This window comes from Triticum urartu, chromosome 7A, assembly GCF_056163025.1.
Source record: "Triticum urartu cultivar PI428250 chromosome 7A, HENAU_Tu73, whole genome shotgun sequence".
In the NCBI taxonomy this organism is placed as follows: domain Eukaryota; kingdom Viridiplantae; phylum Streptophyta; class Magnoliopsida; order Poales; family Poaceae; genus Triticum; species Triticum urartu.
The window spans coordinates 207849338-207874254 of NC_141879.1; the positions used below are offsets into that span (position 1 = coordinate 207849338).

At 44.5% G+C, this 24917-nt stretch overlaps 2 protein-coding genes and 1 pseudogene across 2 annotated transcripts; all 3 read right to left on the minus strand.

The window, feature by feature from the left end:
• Nucleotides 1-11085: 11085 nt before the first annotated feature.
• On the minus strand, nt 11086-11920 carry LOC147959040 (uncharacterized; annotated as a pseudogene).
• Nucleotides 11921-17191: 5271 nt separating this feature from the next.
• Nucleotides 17192-18076, minus strand: LOC147959041 (protein FAR1-RELATED SEQUENCE 5-like). Its single transcript, XM_087532427.1, has 3 exons — nt 17973-18076; nt 17498-17880; nt 17192-17379 (listed from the first exon to the last, which is right to left on the minus strand). Exons 1-3 carry the CDS (start codon nt 18074-18076, stop codon nt 17192-17194), a joined length of 675 nt encoding a protein of 224 aa, XP_087388553.1.
• A 45-nt stretch (nt 18077-18121) lies between these two features.
• On the minus strand, nt 18122-19410 carry LOC147959042 (uncharacterized). Its single transcript, XM_087532428.1, has 2 exons — nt 18706-19410; nt 18122-18466 (listed from the first exon to the last, which is right to left on the minus strand). Exons 1-2 carry the CDS (start codon nt 19408-19410, stop codon nt 18122-18124), a joined length of 1050 nt encoding a protein of 349 aa, XP_087388554.1.
• Nucleotides 19411-24917: the final 5507 nt, after the last annotated feature.

Genomic DNA, 24917 nt, shown 5'->3' on the forward strand with positions numbered 1-24917 from the left:
TATCCTATAAACACCAGAAACTAGTTGCAACTCCTGGACAGAGAACTAGGGTGGTTAAGAAGCCGAGAGGGTCCATTGGTTTCGGGCCCAATGCATGGTAGTAGCTGGTTCTTAAATCACATATACAGATCTCGGTGCTTAAGGACGGTTCCAATGAAACAACCCACCATGTACTCCTACATGGCCTCTCATCGATACCTTTACCAAATCATGTTCAACACACTTAGCTCACACACAGAAGTTCATGTTCACAACTTTCCAATTCATCCCCAATAAATCAGACCTTACACAACTCTAAGCAATAGCAGGCAGGACAAGCAAACAAGAATGAGTAGGCACATGAGGGCTCAAACAACTCCTACTCATGCTAGTGGGTTTCATCTATTTACTGTGGCAATGACAGGTCATGCAGAGGATAAGGGGTTCAACTACCGCAACAAGTAACAAAGGAATCGTTGTTGTCCTAATGCAGTAAAAGAGAGTAGGAGCGAGAGAGTGGGATTGTAACAGAATGAACAAGGGGGGTTTTGCTTGCCTGGCACTTCTGAAGATGGTATAGCTCTTCATCGGTGTCATCGAACTCATCGTCGGAACCACGTTTACCGAGAGGGAACAATACCGGCAAATAAGGAAGAAACACAATCAATGCAATGCAACAATATGATGCATGCTCATAACATGGCAATATGCTATTGATTGAACTAATGCAACTAGCAACCATATTAAATGAAGTTGGTTTGAACCCTAGGTTCAAATTCAAACCCCATATGTGCTTTCTTAAATGCCATTTAATTAAATTGTCCTAAACAGAGGATATAAGTTGCTCTAACATGCATGAAAATGCCATAAACAGATTATTTGGATTTTTCTGATCATTTTTCATATATAATTTATTTTATTCTGAGCTACGGTTGATTTTCTATGAATTTTTAAAGTTTTAAACATTTTCTGGAATTTCTTGAATTAAATTAAATCCAAGAAATAGATTATTGCGTCGGCATGACATCAGTGTGACATCAGCATGTCAAGACGCCAGGTCCAAGTCAAACCTGACCAGTGGGTCTCACTGGTCAGTCTCACAGTGATGGCTAGGCTCACAGACAGGTGGGCCCGGGCAAAGGCCACGTCAGCACGGTCAATGCTGACGCGTGGGTCCACTGATTCTATTAGTTAACCTAATTATTTTGGTTATCCAGTAAACTAACAAGGCGGGTCCCACTGGTCAGTGTCTTGTGTTAAATTAACAAGGTTAGTTAGCCCCTAAACTAATGACGGCCATGTCGGCTAACCGGTGATTAGCTGCCGGCGCTAAGCAGGTCACGGCGGAGGTCCTCATCCGGCCGTTTCCGGCGACGAGACGTCGTGCGGATGGGCTCGTTTGAGAGCCCTTGCCGGCGCATTTCAGATGGTGGTGGTGGCCGGGCCTGTGGTGGCCGGAGTCATCGCCGGCGACGACTTTGGCGGCAGTCGGAGCTCGGGTGAGCTCGGGGACTAGGCTACGGCGAGCGAGGCGAGGCATCAACAGGCTCTACATGGAGCGGGGATCAAGCGGGGCACGACGGCCGGGCCGTTGAGTGGCCGAGGGCACATCGGCGGCGAGCACAGGCGGCGGCGCGTGCGGGTGGACGTGGTGCGGCAGCTACGGCATGCGAGAGAGGAAGCGGAGAGGGGAAGCTCACGGCGGTTGCAACGAGGCGAACGGCTAGCTCGGGGTGGTTCTGGAGTGAGCAGGGCGGCGAGAGGGATCTCCGGCGGCCGGCGACGAAGATGACGAAGATGGCGTCGAAGCAGGGCCTCCGGCGAGGTGTGGCTGGACGGAGAGGAAGAGGGAGGTGTGGCGATGCTCGTGGACACGTCGGAGAGGCTCGGGGATGGCTGCGGCTGCAGCTATGGCGAACGGCGGTGGCAGTGGCGTTCGGTGGGGAGAGGGAGAGAGAGCAGAGGAGGGGGAGGAGCACGGGGAGAGGAGGGGAAGCAAGAGGGAGCGATGGGCGTCTCCGTGGCACATCTGGAGGGCCGGGGTCGTGCAGCTGAAGCAGGAGGTGGCAAGGCGTCGTCGGCACTCGCCACACCCCTGCCTGTCCTCCTGGTAGGAGGAAGAAGACCACTCAGCCCCTGGTGGGCTGGGCCTCTTCTGCTAGGTAAGGCCTAGGTGAGGTTCTGTCTTTCATAACTTCTGTTCTGTTTTCTATTTTGCAGGTTTGTTTTGAATTTGGTTTTGAAACCAATTCAATTTTTTTTGCTTCTGAAAATATTTTTAGGAGGTAAAAGAATTAAACCGATACTCCACAAAATATTTCAGAATTATTGGACCGATATTTATTTAATAGTGGATATAAATCCAATTCAAATAGCTATTGATTTAATTCAAATGCCCAAAATAAATGTTTTTGAGATACCAAAAAATATTGGTTTGAATTTTACCTCTTGCCAATATTTTTATAGAATACCAGGGACATTTTCTTGGACTCATTTGAGAAGATTTTAAAGTTGGTTATTTTTGAACTGATTTCTGAGGGTTTCAACAAACCTCAATTCAACTTTCAGAAATTTTAGACATGATGCATGAGTGCAGATGCAACTATTTACAGTCATGAATCTAGGGCTGTGGTAGTTATTTTGAGAAGACACAATTGCTTAGTTAGTATGCTTGAAGTATTATTATTTTTATGTCAATATGAACTTTTGTCTTGACTATTTCGGATCTGAATATTCATACCACAATTAAGAAGAATTACATTAAAATTAAGCCAAGTAGCACTCCGCATCAAAAATTCTGTTTTTATCATTTACCTACTCGAGGACGAGTAGGAATTAAGCTTGGAGATGCTTGATACGTCTCCAACGTATCTATAATTTTTGATTGCTCCATGCTATATTATCTACTGTTTTGGACATTATTGGGCTTTATTATCCACTTTTATATTATTTTTGGGACTAACCTATTAACCGGAGGCCTAGCCCAGAATTGCTGTTTTTTGCCTGTTTTAGGGTTTCGAAGAAAAGGAATATCAAATGGAGTCCAAACGGAATGAAACCTTCGGGAACATGATTTTCTCAACAAATAAGACCTAGGAGACTTGGAACCTACGTCAAGGCACAAGAGAGGAGGCCACGAGGTAGGGGGGGCGCCTGCCTACCCCAGGCGCGCCCTCCACCCTCGTGGGCCCCCTGTTGCTCCACCGACGTACTCCTTCCTCCTATATATATCCACGTACCCCCAAACGATCAGATACGGAGCCAAAACCCTAATTCCACCACCGTCACTTTCTGTATCCACGAGATCCCATCTTGGGGCCTATTCCGGAGCTTCGCCGGACGGGGCATCAATCACGGAGGGCTTCTACATCAACACCATAGCCCCTCCGATGAAGTGTGAGTAGTTCACCTCAGACCTACGGGTCCATAGTTAGTAGCTAGATGGCTTCTTCTCTCTTTTTGGATCTCAATAAAATGTTCTCCCCCTCTCTTGTGGAGATCTATTCGATGTAATCTTCTTTTTGCGGTGTGTTTGTTGAGACCGATGAATTGTGGGTTTATGATCAAGTCTATCTATGAATAATATTTGAATCTTCTCTGAATTCTTTTATGTATGATTGGTTATCTTTGCAAGTCTCTTCGAATTATTAGTTTGGTTTGGTCTACTAGATTGATCTTTCTTGCAATGGGAGAAGTGCTTAGCTTTGGGTTCAATCTTGCGGTGTCGTTTCCCAGTGACAGTAAGGGCAGGAAGGCACGTATTGTATTGTTGCCATCGAGGATAACAAGATGGGGTTTTCTTCATATTGCATGAGTGTATCCCTCTACATCATGTCATCTTGCTTAAGGCGTTACTCTGTTTTTAACTTAATACTCTAGATGCATGCTGGATATCGGTCGATGAGTGGAGTAATAGTAGTAGATGCAGGCAGGAGTCGGTCTACTTGTCTTGGACGTGATGCCTATATACATGATCATACCTAGATATTCTCATAACTATGCTCAATTCTGTCAATTGCTCAACAGTAATTTGTTCACCCACCGTAGAATACTTATGCTCTTGAGAGAAGCCACTAGTGAAACCCATGGCCCCCGGGTCTATCTTTATCATATTGATCTCCTACTACTTAGTTATTTCCTTTGCTATTTACTTTGCCTTTATTTTACTTTGCATCTTTTATCATAAAAATACCAAAAAATATTATCTTATCATATCTATCAGATCTCACTCTCGTAAGTGGCCTTATAGGGATTGACAACCCCTATTTGCGTTGGTTGCGAGGATTTATTTGTTTTGTGCAGGTATGAGGGACTCACGCGTAGCCTCCTACTGGATTGATACCTTGGTTCTCAAAAACTGAGGGAAATACTTACGCTACTTTGCTGCATCATCCCTTCCTCTTCGGGGAAAACCAATGCAGTGCTCAAGAGGTAGCAAACATCTAGCAAGCAAAGATAGAAGTGATATCGAGGGTAATGGTCATCTTGCCAGAGATCCCGCAAGGAAGAAGAACGAGTCCAAGAAGAATACAAATAGACGTAGTCGAACGGATCCTCGCAAACACAATGTTACCGGAACTATCAAGGAGAAGTGCAACCGGAAAGAAGCAAACAACATGGTAAACCAACAAGCATAAACATGGCAATATGCAAAATCAAGTATGATGCATGTCCGGTTTAATGAGGCATGGCATGGCAAAGTGCAACAAACAATACTACAAATTAAGTGGAGCTCAATATGCATAGAGTTCCATATTGACGGAACACCACATTCAATTATTTAGTTCTCTCCTGTTTATGTACCCAACAATATTAAATGTTGTTAAACATGGCAAGAGGTGAAGCATAATTAAACTAACTATTTAGGAAAGTTTAAATGAGGCCGGAAACAACAAACAACAATTCCGGAAAACCCTCATATGCATGTTATGGATTTGGTACTGTTCTGCCCTAAACCATATTTTATAGTTGTTAAACGTGCAAAGTAATGCCACCATGTTAAACTATGCATCTTTCTACCCCATTTACATATAAAGTTTATTAAATTTGGAGCTACAGTTATTTAGTTATGAAATAAAATAATTTGACATGGCATATGAGAAAATTCAATCAAACAACACATCTAAACATTTCAAACATGTATGAAAGTTGCATAAAATGAAACTAGATGAAATTCTAAGCATTTTACATATAAAGTTTGTTTTAAACCGATTCACGGGTATTTAGTTGTGAGCATTTCAATATGATGGCATTTTTCTGTAAATATGCAATGACCAGGAAATTGATAAATTGGTAGAATGGAAAGAAAACGTCTATGGGCCGAAACAAGAATAGAGGAGTGCACAGGGGCGGGGCTGCTGATGAGGCATCATGGGCCGGTCGGTGGAGGAGGCCGGGCAGGCCGGCTGGGCGCTTGGGAGGCCGACGCGCTGGATCGACGGCTGGGCTTCGCGCAGGCGTGGCCCACGTCGGGTGGAGGCGGGCGTTCGCCGTCTTCCTCGACAAGAGGTCGAGCGAGGCCATGGTAGGGGCGCCGGCGGTGATCCATGGCGATGCCGGGCGGTGGAGAGGCAGGGGATCGACGGGACGGGCAGATCTGGAGTGGTAGAGGCCGGATCTGGCTCCGGGGACCATTCCCCGCAAGGGCTGGTGGAGCTCTGGCGACGAGCTCAAGGCTGCCTCGGGCTGTTGTGGCGGCGGCGGATCCCTGGAGGGGTCCGGTGAGGCACGGGAGCAGTGGAGCCGCGGGGTAGCATGGGTCAATGCTCCGGTGAGCCGGCGGCGAGGCTGCAGGCGCTAGGCGGTGGAGATGGCAGGGCTGATGCGGTGGTGCAGGCGCCGGGTGCGGGAGCGCGGCGGCGGGGAGTATGCACGGGCTCGGGGACGGGCCCCGATGGGCTTGGCGGGACTCGCCCGGGCCTGGGCGGGCCACGGCGGTGGGGAGGACGCGTGGGGGACGTGTGGCACACGGGGATTGGGTGAGGAGGCGGCTGGCGGCGGCGCTGACCTCACAGGGGCACGCCAAGTGGCGGAGGATGGCTGGGGTGCGCCGAAAATCGAGGAGGAGGGAGGTGGCTGGCGGCTGAGAGGTGGGAGGCGGGGTAGGTTAGGTTTAGACTAGGTTTAGTCCAAAAATGGAGTAGGCGGGGGGTTTAAATAGGCAGGGATTAGGTTTAGGGGTGTTTGAGGGGCTTTCAGAGCCCTCCGATTGTGATCTGACGGCTCTGGTCAGAGGAGGGGGGTTAGGGGGCTGGTTGGGCTGTGCAAGAAGGCTAGTGGGCTGAGAGGAGAGGAAGATGGGAAGCCCGACACATGTTTCCGGATACCGAAAACGTCTGACGGTTTGACGGACTATACTGCTGCTATAGTTATCCGCTGGGGCATCAAACGAACTCCGAATACGATGAAATTTGACAGGCGGTCTACCTACAGTATAATAAGACCGGACGCCAACTCTTGTCCCATTCTGAGGACATTTTTCGTCCACTTATAAAACAATATATCAGACATGTCGCGGTCGCATGCAAGTGTGTCTGGGCTCAGAATGGACAACGGAAAGAACTTGGAGACCCGGACGGATGCAAGTTTGGAAAACATGATGATGCAATGCACATGATGACATGGCAAGATGCAACATGCAAGAAAAGACATGGCAATGATGGCGAATAACTGGGAGACACCTGGCGCATCGGTCTCGGGGCGTCACATGACTGTCCTAAAAGGTTCCTAGTTGAAAGGGTTGTGTAGACACGCAACCAACTAGACTAGCATATGACACGATGGATCACTACTACAGGATGCTGCTAACGCGACACTACGATCAGAGACCCTTCGAGAAATTGTGTGCGATGCAATAATCGCAACCGGTGGTGTATGAAAACCGTCAAAAAAGGCGCAAAACATTTGAGATGGAGGATGCATCAAACCTGGTTCAGATTTTAGTTGCGTGTGCGATGAAGGGCATTCGATTTAGTTCAATTAACTGTTGTGATGAGGAGGAACAAAAGAAACGGGCAGCCAGATGAAGGCGTGTGCGATACACAACATACGGTTCACTCGGATGAAGTGTTTGTGATTAGGCAACACAAAAGAAACGGGCAGCCAGATGAAGGTGTGTGCGATATACAACGTATGGTTCACTCGGATGAACTATTTGTGATTAGGCAACACAAAAGAAACGGTTAGCCAGATCAAGGTGTGTGCGATATACGGCATGCGGTTCACTCGGATGAACTGTTTGCGTCTACACAAGAGAACAGAAACGGTTCAACTTAACAAGACGTGTGTGTTGTGCGATGGGATCGCATACAGAACAATATATATACATACATACATACATACATACATACATACATACATACATACATACATACATACATACATACATACATATATCTATATATACATACAGCCGTACTATTCTGATAACACTTCGGCACTGCATGCTCAACGGAAGCGAACTGCATCTTTTTTATGTAGCGCACTTCAATGCTACACGGTAGAACTGCTTCATTTTCTGGTGGTCCGCTCGCGTATTCTGTGTGGAATCGGGTGTTGCGGGATGATTTGATTTGTTTATGGATGTCAGTTGACCTTTATTATTTGTAATTTATAGGAAAAACGACTAAAATCTTGGTAAATCGACGGATTTGGCGGATGGGCTTTCTCTGTCCGTCCGTGTTTGCTTCAGATGCGATTTTTTTTGCTCGCATGTTGTTTTTTAGTAGGAATTGTTTGATTGTGTTCGTTTTAATCGGTCCGTTTACTCTATAATTTGTTAATTTTTAGGAGTTTGTTTTCAATTCCTGTTATTTTGATTCTGCGGGCAGGGGAGCTTCGTCCGCTCCTCTGTTCTTGACGATTTTTTGGATTTTTGCGTGTCCATGCGTGTTTGATTATTGTAATAAGTGTTGCTATAGGTTTGAATTCATTGTATTGCGGTTATAATTGTAGTTTTGTAATTGCAATTTTTAAACGAGAGCTGATGCTGTTCGTCCAGTTGCCGTGTCTTCCGTGTAATTTTTTGTGGGAGTATTTTTTCGTTTGTTTACTGGTTGGACAATTTCTAGGCATACCTTATTTCTGGAGTAATTTTCGATAGTCTACCGCATGTCTGCAGTTCTACTGTTTTTAATTTTATTTGTTGTAGTTGTGGCATACGTTGTTGTGCACTGCATTTTCGTTAGTAGTGTACTTCGTTGTAGCTACTTACAGTTGTTATTGCAGTTTATGAGATTTCTGTTTTCTTAAACTGAATTCTGTGTTCTATAGGACTTCATAATATACACTTCCGTACTGCATTAGCAGTGTGGTTAATGTTTCTACTGTGGTGTTAGAATGGATGGTCCATTTTTTATGCTTGTGTTAGCTGAACAAATATTATAAGAATTATTTTTGAAGTGCATACTATGAGAATTGTTTTTGAACATCGTATGTTAACTACAAAGTTTCGACCATTTGCATTTCCTTGTTTCTATTCAGAGGACTGCTTTTTTATTATTAGTACCACACTATGTGCTTGAGAGAACTGCATTACTGCCAACAACAACTTGTCTAAAAAGGATGATAAAATGATGCAGTTGAGGTTGCATACTTTAAAATAGGCATCGTTCAAAGTGTTTGATGGACATAATTTTAAAAGCATACAGCATAATCAAAGCATTAGAAATATTGTTTGCTTCATACTAGACAGCCTAGAGTGCAAATATTGTAAACTTGAGGGAGTCTTCTACTTTGTAGAAAAACACCATGGCCACTTCTCCGACGTCAAAGCCATTCTGGGAGACAAAATCTTTCCAACCAGTAGTTGTGTTGATGCAGTCTTCAGAGTCGATGTGGTAGTAAACTTGCATGTCTGCCTATCCATTTTTGTGTTGTGTCTCCAAAGTAACCTTCCCTGAACTCGGAGCATAAAATTTTATTGTAGATGGCAGTTTCTGCATAATTGAATGGGTGTTAAAAGAATTTTATAAGTAAACAGTGAATGTTTTTTTTGTACTTAGGATGATGTGTTTATGTTGACTTAAATAGTTACACATATATGAGTGCTATTTTCTAATGTAGTTGCAATGTATGAAGAAACTTATATACGGAATTGACCTCTAGTTTTACTAGGATATATATTATACTGCAACATGCTTGTACTGCAAGGTGAGTTACAGTGTACTTCTCCAACATGTCAACAGAACTGCATTGCTGATCTACTGACCCTTTCTTTGTGGATACCTGTTGTCGTACTGAAGGAAAATAGGTGGAAGCATCTATTGTTAATACCTAACAAATCTGAACAACAATACAAATTATGTTTTGTTTTTTTGTTGATACTACTTAACAAATTGATTGAACTATATATTCAGATGTGGATTTGTAGGCTAGATTATGTCTATAATTGTGAGGGGAAAAACATACCCAACTTTCCTGCAGATCTGCGGTTGTGAGGCGATGAAGAAATGGCGGCCGAAACCCCCTGTTGGGTATCATCAGGCATCCGAGCATGCTGCGCCACTTGGCGTTGGTGAGCTCCAGACCATCTGCGTACATGCATGTGTCCGCTATGGGCGCCATCCTTGCCAAACACCCGCACTTACAGTCCATGGCTGGTTCAGTGGAATTCCAGCGAAGAGCTGGGGATGGGATGAACCCTAGATCTACTATTTAAAGAAAAAGAGTAACGGGGGGAGGAGTTGTGTTAGTCTGGAGCACGAATGGATACATTTTTATTCAACCAATTGAGAAATGGAAGTAATAAATGTTTGTGGTTGGTGTTAGGTGGTGGATTGGTTCTGATTGAGTGTCGTCGAATGCATTTGAGTAGCAAAAGGACTGCTTACCTAAAAATAGTGAACTGCATTTGTCATATATCAAGAGAAATTGCGAAACGTTTTGGTTGGCCTGCGTTTTATGTATGGTATGTGGGTTTAAAAAAAATCAGTTGCCTTTCTTTTGTGTGTTGGGCCTGTGTTCGTGGAGTGAAGCGCATTGGGCCCAAGAGAGCCTGTGAGCACGGCTGGTTTCCAGTGCGCTGTGTGCAGCCTAATGTTTAGTCCCACCTCGCCCGCGGAAGGCGCGCCCGACCTATTTATAAGCGCTGATGAGGCTGCTGTATCGAACTCCCCAGGTTACTTATTTGAGCGCTTATACACGGCACTCGCTGCTCTATGCTCTCTGACCTGTGGGCCCTTGTGCGCCCGGCCCTACGCATAGTGGCTCAGAACGACTCGCCTCCCATTGGCGCAGACCTACTACGAGACTGGCTGGGGCCGGCTGCACCTGGGTGGTCAATTTTTTTTTGCTTTTTTTTCAATGTGAGGGCGCGCACTGCTTATGAAACCGTCCGTGCACTGCTTTGATCAGTGTTCTGTACTGCATGTGCAAGCATTCCTTACTACATGTTCATTTTCTCATTTTTTGTTTTCTTGTTTTTTCTCTTTTGTAATCTTTTTTTCCAGTGTAGGGGAGTGCACTGCTTAGTAAACATACCTGTACTTCATTTGATTATGTTCCTGTACTGCACGTTCGTATATTTCCGCACTATGTTTTTTTTTCAATGTAGAGGCATGCACTGCTTTGGAAACCACGTGTGTACTTCATTGATCAATGTTCTGTACTGCATGTGCACTCAGTCCGTATTACATGCACAGTTCTCATTTTTTTGTTTTTGTGTTTTTGCTCTTACGTTATTTTTTTCCCAATGTGGGGGGAGTGCACTGCTTAGTAAATCATTCTTTGTACTGCATTAATTTCGTTTGTGTGATGCATGTTCACATTTTTCGGTAGTACATATGCAGATTGCATTTTTCTTTTTTGTGTTTTTTCTCTTATCTATTTGTTTTTCCAAATTTTAGGGGCGTGCACTGTTTTGTTGGGTATGTGTAAACTTCATTTTGACAAAGTCTGTACCGCATTGGTACACAACTTGCACTGCATGCGTCCTTTTTTGCACACTGCTCGAATCTAATGATACATGAGCAAACAATAGAAAACAAATTGTCACAGGCATTCTGTACGATAAGTTCGTCATTAGTGAACTAATTTCAATAGGAAGCAATCTAACATAATCAAAGTTCACATCATTACAAGCGATTCTGCATGGGAAGTAAACTAAGTTCAGCAGAAGCAAATGATCACAAGCAAACTAACGATACATAAGAAAACAACATAAAGCAAATTTGATGATAATTCTAAAACGAAGATGGCCTTGGTGGATCTTTGGCCGGCACCATCTTCTTCTTCACCAGTCAGAGCATGCAGCGTCTCCCCATCCCAGCTGGTCCTGGCGCGCTTCTTGGGTGGCTCCTCCTTCTTCAGCTTTGCACGGCGAAGCCCGTCCTGAGTGAGGGTGATGCGGTTCCATATCTCGTACGCTACGTAGGCGTCCTTTGCAGCGTACTCGATGTGCCTCCTGGACAGAGGCAGGGTGGCCCAGCGCTTGTGCTCGTCGTCGGTGATCTTCTTCTTCATGTTGTTGTAGTAGTCGTCGATGAGCATGCCGGAGACGTCTCCAAGGGAGTCCAACTCCTGGGTTGCCTCGGACACCCTCCACTCCTTCTGGATGTCGACGAAGTTGGCAACCTCCAGATTGACGCGATCCAGCCTTTTTTTTGTCGCCGTCGATGGAGAAGCCTGCAAAGGTGTACCTGGGGTCGGCGAGGAAGTTGTCGAAGACGGTGCACCTTTTAGCAGCGCTCAGTTGGAAGAGCAACACCGGGTGTTTCTTGCCGATGGAGAGTTGGCAGAGTGCGGGTTTCTGCGTCGCTTCAAGCTCGTTGTTGTACTCGAGATCAATGCCGATGATCTTGTGGCGCTAGAGGCTGAGGTGGCGCTCGTACTGCGCGAGGGTGATCGCCACCTGCTTCTCGTCATTGGTGTGGATGACATGCAACTTGGTGTTGCCGTGTGCCTCCACGGCCTCCACGTCCTTGTACTCGTCGGCGAACGCCATCGCCGGTAGTGGGGCTTGGTGTTTTTGCGTGGAGATGGATGTGACAGACCGATTTGGTGGCAGCACGATGGGTACTTGTGTTGTTTGTGGATGAGATGGCCAATGGCAGGGGTCTGAATTTAAGGGGAGGCGCGGTGTGGGATGGCCGCAGTGGATGAACTGCACGATCTCGGCGAGGATGCGGTTTGTGCAGATCGTAGGTTGGTGTTGCATCTGTGATCGTGGGCTTGTGACGATGGAACCGCTCCGTTTGGGCGGTTGTATGAGAATGTGGTTTTTTTATCAGTAGATTTTTTTAACCACCACTTTTTTGTGCGAACAGGCTTTTTTGTGACGTTTGTATGTATCCTGCGTGACAACGAAACTGCATTTGTTGTAGTACCACACTGCATCATGTGCAATGGAGAACTGCATGGTGTCTACAGGTGCGTACTTCACAGTATTTTTTGCGTGTCCTTGCTGGAGCCCCTTAATAAAGTATAATGTATTCCGCATTTTTACGAGTTTTTCACTGTGTTCTATACCGTGTTTTCATTCATGTAGGTAATCCGCAACTGGATTTTCGAAACCGTACTGCTTCATGTACCTAAAAGGAATGCATCCTTGTAGTGTTGCGTACTGCATCAATTTTTTTTCCTGTACTTACTGCAGTCCCTGTACAGGAGGGGTAAGGGGGGTTGGGGGGGCCCCACATTTTTTTTGAAGTTATTGTTTTTTCTTAATTTGCCTTATTGGGCTGTGTTCGGGAAGTGAAGACGCATTTGGGCCCAAGTCGGCCTGGTAGCACGGCCGTTTACCTGTGCGCTGTGTGTAGCCTAATGTTTAATGTTTATTCCCACCTCGCCCGCGGGAGGCGCGCCCGACCTATTTATAAGCACTGACGCAGCAGCTGTATCGAACTCCTTTGGTTACTTATTTGAGCGCTTATACACGGCGCTATATGCTATATGCTCTATGACCTGTGGGCCCAAGGGCGCCTGGCCCCACGCAACGTGGCTCAGAACGACTCGCCTGCTGTGGGCGCAGACCTACTACGAGACTGGCTGGGGCAGGTTGCACTTGGGTGGTCAATTTTTTTCTAATTTTGTTTTTTTTCGATGTAAGGGTGGGCACTGCTTAGCAAATCTTGCTTGCACTGCATTGATCAGTGTTCTTGACTGCATGTGTATGCATTCCGTATTGCATTTGTTTTTGCGCTACATTTTTGGTGCACTGGATTGGTAAGGGTGTGCACTTCTTTGTTGCCTCTATGCACTGCTTTCTTCATGGTCTTGTGCTTGAGGTGTACACATTTTTTCACTACGTGCATGCTTCTTTTGTGTTGAAGTTGTGACTCATTTTGCCAACGCTGCGGACTTCATGGCTTACAGATAAGGACTGCATCAGGTGCACTAATTCTGCTTTTGTGCACTGCGCGAAAGTGCTTTTCTTTTGTGCTTCATTTTGAGCATGTACTGCACTTCATGCACACATATAGTGAACTTCCTGGTAATACTTTGAAGAACTACACACATAAAATGGTCTATGGATTATAATTTTTCAGAGAATTATTATTTAATGATCTGCGGTTAGTTCGTGGGAATTTGTGCAGTCAAAGTCTTTGTAGAACTTCTTGGTAAGACTTTTTTGTTTTGGTAACATAAACCTTTATTGATTGTCCTTCATTCTTGGTAATGTAATTTTCAGTAACTCCTCTTTAATTTTCAGTTTTGACCTTTTTGCATTCCTCTCCTATAAATGCAGGCCAACTTCTACCCTTCCTTTGTAGTTGATTTCTCCTCTAGCCGCAACTTATCTCCTTTCTCTGGCCTCTCTTTATTTTTTACCTTTTATAGGTTTTTGTTGCGATGGCTCCAGGCCCCTGCGCGAATCTCTCGTGATGTGGGTATGGTTGTGGTGTGCCGACGCACTGCGATTGCTCGCTCGCAGGCGCGTCGTGCTTGTCGTGGGGGGGGGGGGGAAGGTATTGTGCCGAGCTGGGCGAGCTGAGCAGCTTGCATATGGCACAGTGTTCACAGAAGGATTGGATATGGGCCACATCAACGTTTCTGCGTTCCATTCCGCCCTTCTTCATCATGGTCTTGGCCGCACAAATCCTTTTGTCCATCAGCTTACGCCAACAGATGTTGAGACTCACTACAAGATGGTAATTTTCGCTTTGATCTGATTTTTTCTTTGTGTTTTCTTTTTTTTTGTATTACTCAATACTAGTCTGATCTTCTAGTTTTTTTAGGAATGTACTTTTTTTGTTTTATTGAAGTGTACTGCTTTGATACTAGATGAAAAGTAATAGTTTCCACAATTTTCCCCGCTAGTATGTTTTGTACTACATGCAGGTAGTCTCAAGATCTTCATAATAGTTGTAACCGTACTTCTTGTTTGCAAGTTCCGCACTACACATTAGATTGCGTTTAATATGTACTGAATTTTTGGAGAAAATTCCGCAACGAGTTGTTAGGTATCTCCGGCTCAAGAAGAAGGGAATTCTCCAAGTTGTTCTTGGTAATGGACACCTTCAACCAACCAAGTACCGTGTAGGCGTTGACGGGCGGCTGTGTCTGCAGAAAGGGTGGAAGCAATTTGTGATTGATAGTGGCCTGAAGTCCGAGCAAGTTGTTGTCCTGAACTTCTTTGAACTCGAGGATCGTATGGTTAGAATCACGTTTGAGGTGATTGGTTAAGGTTATGAGGTTGATTTGTAATAATTACTTTTGCATGTCGAACGCTTCATCTTTTTGATGTGTTTTGTAATAAGCACTTTTGTGATCCGAACTGCTTCAATTATTATTTCTGGCCTTCGTGCTTCCAGTGAGCTAATTGCATTCTTTACATCGTTTTTGGATTAATATGTGTCAAAGTTTTACTCTATACTGCTATATATATGGTATCCTCTATACACCATTTCTCTTTAAATGGTTTACTTGAATAACTCATAGTCAGTGGGAAATTTGTGTTTACACAAAATTTAAACTGATACATAAGTCATGTAGATAAGCAAACTGCTATGCATATGATTAATTTATTGAAGTTCATCTATTTGGTCGTTAACCTGCTGCTTCTCCACGGTGACTGGAGTGTGTTTAATGTTGCACTTTCTTTTGTTTTCTGTGGCGGTGTTGCTAGTTCTTGTCTCTGCACCGCTGTGTTTATAGTCCCTTGCGTGCTTGTTGATAACTGCTTTCGTTTTTCGGTGATGTGGACTGAATCCTTCCTTGCTCCCCGTGTGCTGGTTGATGGTTGCTTTTGTTTTCCGGTGATGTGAACTACATCCTTCCTTGCTCCCCGTGTGCTGGTTGATGGCTACTTTCCTTTTCCATTGATGTGAACAGTATCCTTCCTTGCTCCCCGTGTGCTGGTTGATGGCTGCTTTCCTTTTCTGGTGATGTGAACTGCATCCTTCCTTGCTCCTACCTTCTTTTTCTGAAAGTGATGTCGTTCTCGTTTGTTTCTGTACAGCAGCATTCCCTTGCGGTGGTCTTGTTTGCATTATTTCTTCATGTTCTTCGTCCTCTTCAGTCTCTTCTTCCTCCTCTTCTTGCTCTTCCTCATCTTCATCATCTGTTTCTTCATAAGCCACTGCTTCTTCAGTTTCTTCATGTTCTTTGTCCTCTTCACTATCTTCTTCCTCCTCTTCTTCATCTGCTTTTTCATAAGCCATTTCTTCTTCATTTGTGTCACCATCTTCTTCTTTGATTTCTTCTTCGTCGTCTTCCTCATTTTCTGATCTTGTTCTTTTGGGGCAGGTTCTTAAATTGTGTCTCTTCCTCTTTTTGCAGATGCTACAGCGTCTCGGTTTCGTCCATTTCTTAGTGTTGTGAGTGGAATTTCTGTTTGGTGTGCATCGCCGTGTCCTCGGTTTTCTTGTTCATGTCTTTTCGTACATGTCCTGGAATTGTGGCCGCTGATTTCATTACATGTCTTGCACCTGTTTATTCCTAGCGGGTGACCATCATTGTCCAGCTCAGGCTGAGGCTTACTGTTTTTGTCATCATTTTTCTCCTTGCATGCAACCTTTTTCTGGGTTGCGTCACCCCCTTTCTTCCTTCCTCTTGTGTTTGAAACAGGAGGTGGAAGAATTGTTTCTTTTTTGATAGCACCAGTTCCGCTGTGTTCTGTATTTTCTACTTGCTCGGCATTATTTTCATGCTGGGATTTCTCTGCTTGCTTTAGTTTTGCTGCTGCTTCCTCTTCTTCGTTGAGCACATCAACTTCCTCGATCAGTGCCCTCATACCAGACAACGCTCTGTGGCACCCAGCGTCGGACCTTGTCGCTCTGTTTGCAAGGTCCATTGTTGTTTCTGTCTGCAATTTCCTACGGCAAAAAAGCGAGGTTCCATCTAGTGTTGTTTGTTCATAGTCTCGTCTGTCAAACGTTGCATCTGATCTTGCATTACGGGTGTATCTTTTCATGATGTACACCTCAGGAATCTTGAGTACTCTCAAATGAGAAATCATGCATAACACATGGACGCAAAAGAGCCCTGTAGACAACACAAGATCACTTTGTTTTGTAAGTGAACTGCATGAAATTAATAAACACATATTTTTTCCTTATTTGTTCGTTTTAAAGAAGTGAACTTCATTTGGTTTTGTGAATTAGTCATGCGTGTAGATTTTTTTGTGATAGGAGTGTCGCATGTGTGTGTCCAGAGTTTGCATTCACATTCGTAGACACCTTTCTGTTCATCGACGACCGCTTGGAAATTATGCCTTGCCCAGTCAAATGCATCTTATCTGTTGTAGTGGTGTACGAGATACTTTGTTGGATTCTCAGGGCAGCGTTCTGCTCTGAATGCAGTGCTACGGTAGAGTGTTTCTTTGAAATCTGCAAACACTGCCTTTGTATACACTTTTGATAACTGAACTTCGAACCCAAAATAGGTTGATGTCTTTAGCTCTGACTGCATGATCAGAAATGCACTGTTATGAACCAGATATATGAAAAAATTGTTTGATTTTGTATTTATTTTTTTAGCAGTTTTTGAGTGACATTTGTTTTACCTCATTTGCTACTGTCTCTGTGTGCTCGACGGCCTTCCTGGTCTGAATGCACTTGTCCACCTGCTGAGCAAACTGATGGAGATCATGCTTCTCTTTAACAAAGTTTTTCTTCAGTATGCGGTTCATGCTCTCGCTTCTCTGGGTGGAAGTCATTCGAGCACAGAAAATTTCCTTGTAGTAAGCCGAGATCCACTCGTGCCTGTCTTCCCACAGAGAATTCATCACTTCATCGTCTTGCAAGTTGTATCTCTGAATGAGGTCCTTCCATGCTCATTCAAATTCTGACGGCATTAGTGGGTGGTTCAGCACCGCATTGAGGTCATCCTTAAGTTTCTCGTGTGCCTTATATAGTAAGACGAGGTGGTCTTTGTACTTCTTCATGATATGCCACTGACACAACTTATGGAGAGTATGTGGGAGGATAGTTTTTAATGCTGCCTTCATCGAAGAACACTGGTCTGAAAAGGCACAAATAGTGTTTTTTTATTAAGTTGTTTGTGTGTGTGTAAGATAGATGGAAGAAATATAAACGCACCAAACAAATGTAAGTATGCAGGTGTTTGTTTCTTTTTGTACCTGTGAGCATGCAGATGGGATGCTTGTTGTTCATACACCTCAGAAATGTTTTGAAAACCCACTCGAACGACGGTATTGTTTCATCTTGCACAAGTGCAACAACAAATATGGTGCTCTGTAGATGATGGTTCACTCCCACGAAGACTCCCAGCGGCATGTGGAATTTGTTAGTTTTATACGTCGTGTCAAATGTAAGGCAGTCTCCAAAATCTTCATACGATCCTTTGCAACTTGCGTTGGCCCAAAAGAAGTTTCTTACACAGTTATCTGCATCAAAGTCATAATCATAGAAAAACTCTGGGTTTATCTTCTGCATATTCTCGAAGAAATCCAGAAGTTTCTTGACGTCATCTTGGGACTCTTCTTTGGCAAACTTTTGTTTCCTGCATTTTCAAACGCAATGCAAACGCATCTCATCAAACATGAAATAATTACCGAGAGGATGCTCAATGTATATGTTCTGTGATGTGCTTACTTGTTTACCCAGTCGTGGCTAGTACGTCCCATGTACTGCAGACCACCGGACATACGCTGCAGCGTTGACATCATCTGAGCATGGGTGTGGTTGTCTAGTTGCATGTCTTTCACTAACTGGTCTATCAAAGGATCATCTTTTTTGTGCGATCACTTGTGCAAAAGCATGCCGGGGCTTTCTAGCATCTTGTGATTGTGGTTGAGTTCATCCATTTCTATCACAAATTTGTTGTCCTTCCTCTTTTTGACTCTAATCTTTGCCTTGCAGTCAATCCTTTTTGATGTCTTCTGACGTTTCCTTTGATAATCTGACATAGTCTGCTTATGCGCCCCTTCTCTTGAGCAGACAATGTAGGTATTTGTCTTGTGTTGTGCCCTCTGGCGTATGCCAAACCCTACATATCTTGCATAATTGTTGTAAAAGTCACATGCCTTGTCGTATGTGGTGAACTTCATTCCAGCGGCAGGTATGATGTTCAGCGGCATGTTTTTATCCTGCATTAAGCGCAATGCTCTATGAGATAATTTGTTCTGTTCTGTTTTTAAATACGAGGAGTTCATATGAGTTTAAAAAAGCATTTGCAGTGTTCCTAAGTTTTTAGAAGAATCCAATGTATTAGATGCTACATCAAACCTCACAATAAATATCAATATGCACTGCAATGTTATCTGAATGGACTGCAACTATTATTATTATTATTATTATTATTATTATTTTCAGAACATAAACCTACATGTGTGTAGAGACGTTCACCCGATGGTGTTTGCAGCTCGCCGGGTTGTATTGGACATGGCGGGGTTATAGCAGATCTGTGTAGTTGAGGATCTCGCGGCGGCAATAGTGAGGAGGATTTGTACCTGCTATTGACTTTTGACCAAGGCACCATTGGTGGTCGCTTTGTCGAAGTTGATGCAGCAGCTCTGCTTGGAGCTCTGTATTTCGGTGCAGCAAGTGGACGCTGAGCTCTGTTTTGGGGTGCAGCAGGTGGACGTGGTGGTAATCCAGTGTTGTGACGATGTCTCAGTGGATTGGTTTGAAAATTTTGGAGCAGTGGCAGATCATCATGGTCATAATCATATTCATCATCTGCAGCAACATCATGTTCAACTGCATCATCATTGTCTGTTCGGACATGCTGTCCAAACATAGTGAACTCATGCTTATACTCTGGGTTGAGAACTATTATTGGCTCATCTTCATCGTCGTCATCTTCATCCCCCTGTCGGTGAGTGCCCTCCCAGATGAAGGTGACATCGTCGTCATTCTCAACTACCTCTTCTCCCTGGAAAAAATCCTCTTCCAGAGAGTAGTGCACCCTGTTTGTTGTTGTGAAGAATCCTCGAGGAATCTCAGGGGTAACCCAGCCAGTATCTCTTTCAGAAGAAGCTTTACTCTTCTGAAAGTTGTTGTTCCCTGGGTTGCCAATTATGCGCGGCATTTTGTATCTGCTGAACCTCATTTCCTGCACACAAGATGACCGAGCTGCATTGTCAGGCAAAATGAACTGAATCATGCGAACTGCAATGTGTTATAAATGTGAACTGAAGTAACCGCACTGCATTGTTGTCCGTAATGAACCTACACAAGCGTACTGCATAACCGAGCAAGTTCACTGCATTTTCCCCCAAAATGAACCGAAGCAACCGCACTGCATCATTTTTGTAGGCGCACTGGACTACGTGTACTGCTTTGTCTAGAATAACTAAACTGATATGGTTGAGGAAGTGTACTACTTACCTCGTGTTGCAGTGATTTCTTGCATTTGCAGGAAGAAGTTCTCTTCTCGTCCGTTTGCACAACTTTCTCGTTCGCCTGTGTAGTCCACTTGCCCTTCAGAAGTTCATGAGCGGTCTGGACATTGCTCAAGGTGAACGGAGACGGAGGATTTGCTCTGAAGGTCGTTGCAGACTTAATCCAAGAAGCTGTCGTGGATGAAGGAACCTTGCGCATAGTTCTCCTTGCTCGAATTGGTTTGATGTCGATGTAGCACCAACCCACCTCTGATGAAGTACAGCTAATTGCAGGCCTGGAGGAGTTTGGGGGCGGCGCTACCGACGTGCTGCCGTGGAAGAAGGCCGATATGCTGGTCGGGGAGGCGTTGCTCGGTTGCTGCCGCGGAAGAAGGCCGAGCGGCAGTGCTGCTTGGTCGCTGCCGCGGAAGAAGCCCTGGAGGGGAGGGGCGGCGTCGCTGCCGGTCGCTGCCGCGGAAGAAGGCCGGGAGGGGAGGGGCGGTGGCGCTCCCAGGCCGACGCCGCGGGAGAAAGCGGAGAGGGGAGGGGCGGCATCGCTGCCAGGCCGCCGCCGCGGAAGAAGGCCGGGACGGGAGGGCGACGATGCTTCCAGGCCGCCACCGCGGAAGAAGGCCGGGAGGGGAGGGCGACGGCGCTCCCAAGATGCTGCCGCGGAAGAAGGCCGGGAGGGGAGGGCGATGGCGCTTCGAGGCTGCTGCCGCGGAAGAAGGCCAGGAGGGGAGGGCGACGGCGCTCCCAGGCCGCTACCGCGGTAGAAGGTCGGGAGGGGAGGGGCGGCGGCGATCAGGTGGGAGGTGTTATCAGAATAAGGCTTTGGTGTTATTAGAATAAGGTCTTAAGGGATGTTATTAGAATAGACCCACCCTATATATATATAAACCTATTCTACAACCTGGGTGATGAATAGTAACACTATATATAGGGTCGCGCTATTCGTCACCCTGGGTGAGGAATAGTTATTCTTCATCCTCCTCTATTTTACTATCAATTAATGCACTGTAATTTTACGCTCCGTAAGTTTTGTCTTATTTACGACGCAAAAAGGGACCGTAAGAAAATATATAATCGCCGTAAATAATATTTTATGTTATGTAAAATTACAAACGTAAAAACATAGTCTAAAATACACATAAACTGCAATTTTTCTTGTCTTATGACCTATATTTTTATTTTTTTATGTCAAATTTTACGTAATTAATCAATAGGAATGTAACTATTTGAATTCGAAATGTAATTTAATTATGAAATGATAGTAAGATTACCTCGGATGAAGAATAACTTATTCTGCAACCTGGGTGATGAATAGTAACACTATATATATATATATATGAATGACACACTTATAAGGACATGCTTGCATAACCAAATTAAACATCCACTTACATAGGTGGCTACTACAACCATGGCATTTGCACACACCAAAGTAAACTATTACATGCATAATTACATAGGTGGCTACTACACACATGACATTTCCACACACCAATAAAGTAAACTATATATTACATGCATGATTAACTAGCATAAACGATCATCTGATCATCATCTACTTGTTGTGACGCTTGCTCTGCTTGTGGCTCGATCCGGGCTTGTCGATTTTGGTAACTAGGCACTTCCTCATGTCAACGATCTGCCTGTGCATCTCGTAGCATGTATACACGCTCTTGGCCGTGAACCTGAGGTGAGGTTCATCCAGTTGCCGCATCCAGGCCCTGTGCCAGGATAGGGGACTTGTTCTCTGGGCATCCTGCTTCATCTTTTCGTAGTAGGGGTCGATGATGGCCGAGGCGAGTTCGACCAGGGAGTCCTTCGCGCTGCCCTAGACCCTGTAGTGGTCACGGATTTCGATAAGGTTCTTGCAGGCTAAGCCCGTAACACTGAGCGCATTTACATCATCTTTGGTTTCCACCATGGCAAACTTATAGTCGGTGTTGTTAAAAAACCTGTTGAAACGGTCGCAAGGCTCCGTGGACATGCAGTAGTGGTAGATGAGGACATGATGGCGCACGCACAACTATGTGACGGCGACCTTCTGATCTATGCCGGGACAACCGGCGGTGTACTGGAGGTCGATGCCGACCACCTTGTACTTGTCTCCAGCAAGCAACTGCTCAACGTTGTTGATGTAGTCGTCCACCACGGCCGGGTCGATGGTGTACACCACCGAGAGATCCGTCTCCCTCGCGTGGGTCTCCACTCTATGCTCGACGAACTCGATTGGAGCGCCGCTGGACATCCCCTCTCTATGTGTCGTCGTGCTGTGCTTGTCGTGTTCTGCACTACAAGAAATATGTCAACTTTTGACCACCACTATTGGTCACTGAAAGGTCATGGTTTTTCATTTGCGACCTTTTTGTGACCAAAAACAGAAGGTCAAAAGCTGGCGGTCATAAACTGACTATAGCGACCTTTTTTCTGGAATAGTCGAAGACGTTTATGACCAAAATACGTATACTGTGGTGTTTTGGTCACTAGCAACCTCCCCAGGCCACGTAGGCATCCAACGTGGCAAGCTGATGTGGCACAAGATTCAGCCCGATCCCATTCGGTTTTCTACATGGGCCTAGCCCAACAATTCGGCCTTTTTATATATTTTTTCTATCAATTTTTGATCGGCTTCATGGTCCAAGCCCAACATTGCAACTTTTTTTATTGTTGGGTTGTGGCCTTTTTGTCTAAACGAATTTAGTTTTTCTTTTTTTCCAAAAGAAGGGTCCACTAGTCAGATGGGTCCCGGTTGTCAGGTTCTGGTAACTGGGTCCCATTTGTCATGTTCTGGTAAGTGGGTCCCATCTATCAGGCTCATATTCTTCATATTCGAACTAGTATTTAAATGGGCGGACAAAAAACACACATAATACTTGAATAAGAGCAACCAGATCCTTGCAAGGGTAATACAGTGGCAATCACAGTAATGACTACAAGTGTAATACAATACTTTACAAGCTTTACAAGCAATCATAAACTCACAACATGCCAAACTCGTTGGACTACAATAGTGATATGAACAACATGCCGAACTAGCTGGACAACTGTAGTTAGGGCTGGGAACAAACAAAACGACCTTCAAGAAAACAGACAACATGCCTTCCTCGGTCGCCCTGTTACATGAATCAGCAGGGAAGAATCAGAAAAGGTGAAGAATCAGAACAGACCATTCAAGAAAAGGAAACTTATTTAGAATGATAACAAAAATTGAGCTAGTACCATGTTTTTTGTTCTCCAGCTAGTTAAAATGAGATAACTCATTCATACAAGAAAACGGAGACGCAATATGAACACACAGCAGGATTGACAAGTACACAGCAGGATTCAATAATTTTTTAGGATCGCAAGACACCAATATAAGCTAGAATTGACAAGTACACATCAAGATTCAATTCATCTTGCCCATATACAGCAACCAACAGACATCTAACATTTCAGCATGCACATACAATTTATTTACTTATTTTTGAGCAAAACCGCCCACTGCCAAACAGAATGTCCTTTCATGTGATAAATAAGAATAGCAGGCCAAAGAAAGGCAAGCGTACAACAAACACACTACAGATAAGCAAGATACTAGAGGTCAGCACACAAGTCATATCATATATTCTGTTAACCTTTGACACATCATATAGAATTATGAGCTTGGCAGTCGTCGGTCTAACCATATCACGCAAGCAACGACATACAAACTAATTAGCAGTACTATATATGATGCAGCATACGGACATAATTTCTACCTTGTTATCATTAGGTAGCAACAGGGGGTGGGGGAAGATTTCGATCGGCTTCGTGTCAGCTGCCATCACCACAAACTCAGAGTCTTGGTAGCTGGGGAAAATAGAAAACAGAGATTAAAAATCATAGGAACTGAAATTAGCAGGACCGACCAAAGCACGCAGCTAGGGACTGGTCACCTTCAAGGTAGAACAATGAATTAACTAGTTTTAGTCAAAGTCGTAAGCATGCACATACAGACATACATACGAATTGAACCAGAATCCATGTATGTCTGCGCACTTAATTGCAGGTTCTATCCAACTTGCAATTGGAAGGAGTACAACCTAGTTTACTAGCAGCCTAACAAAAGATTCAGGTTCTTGGTTTGGTGCATGAATCCTGCTGTCGTAGACAGACAGAGAGGAAAGAGCACTGACGGCACAACTACGACAGCAGAGCGATGCGAGCCAGTCAGACAGTGCTTGATAAGATATTGATAAGCAATTTGCACACAATTAGCAGGCAACCAACAAAGTAATGTTGTATACTGTTCTGCAGTAAAGAGTAGAATTTCTTTCTGTTGGCTCTGAAATTTCTGTCCATGGTGCACACGTGACATACCATTGATTTGAATGTGAAACTTAATTCTGCACAATTTAGTTGCTTATAAATTTCAGCACCAGATTAGCATGTCTCGTTACTAATGAAGTACTTCCTTTATCAATCATAGAATGGAAGGAATCACACAACATCGAGTAGTACTGTAATTGGATTTAGTAGTAAATCTGTAGATACATGTGGTTGGTATCTACTAGTAGGGAGTTGCACAGCATCTGGTGTTCTAATTAGAGAGTTGCTAGTGTGTTTTACTTACCCTGCTCTGCTCTTCTTCTCTTCAAGCGAAAGCAGAGCAGGGAGAGCAAGCACACTACCATAACATACAAAGCCATCTACAACCAGCCCAAAAACATACATACCTACAGGACTCACTCACGCACTGCCATTGTGTTATGGATGAGCAAGTCTAGTGTGTGAGAGAAAATGCAGACAAGTTGAGGAAAAGTGCTGACCCCACATTGTGAGGAACAGATCGAGGAGCTAATAACTGGGCAATGCAGCACCAAGTCCGACTCTACTACTACTACCTGTGATGCATCATTGTTGATCCATGGCAGATAATAGTAAAGATTAGAATCCATGATTTTGATACAGAAGTTACCTAGCCTGGTAGCCTAGCATAGAACAGCACTACATAGTACTTGGCCAGCAAATTTGAGTAATTCAGTGACCGCATCGCATGGCAACAAATATAAAAACTATGAACAACATTGCATACGATGTGTGACAACAGAGAACACATTTGACAATGCAGAACGCATGCGCAACCACACATCCCATAACAGGGTTACAATCTAGAGGCAGTTAGCTAGCTGCTACCAGTTCGCTCACTCATCAATATAGAACTGCAAAAGAGCGCAAAAGAAAT

Coding starts and splice junctions, on each gene's coding strand:
- LOC147959041 (XM_087532427.1), bottom strand. CDS start 18,076: ATGCAACTAGACAACCACACCCATGCTCAGATGATGTCAACGCTGCAG. Junction 17,881..17,972: donor AGCCACGACTGGGTAAACAA/GTAAGCACATCA, acceptor TTGAAAATGCAG/GAAACAAAAGTTTGCCAAAG. Junction 17,380..17,497: donor TCCCATCTGCATGCTCACAG/GTACAAAAAGAA, acceptor GTGCCTTTTCAG/ACCAGTGTTCTTCGATGAAG.
- LOC147959042 (XM_087532428.1), bottom strand. CDS start 19,410: ATGCCGCGCATAATTGGCAACCCAGGGAACAACAACTTTCAGAAGAGT. Junction 18,467..18,705: donor GTGAACGTCTCTACACACAT/GTAGGTTTATGT, acceptor CGCTTAATGCAG/GATAAAAACATGCCGCTGAA.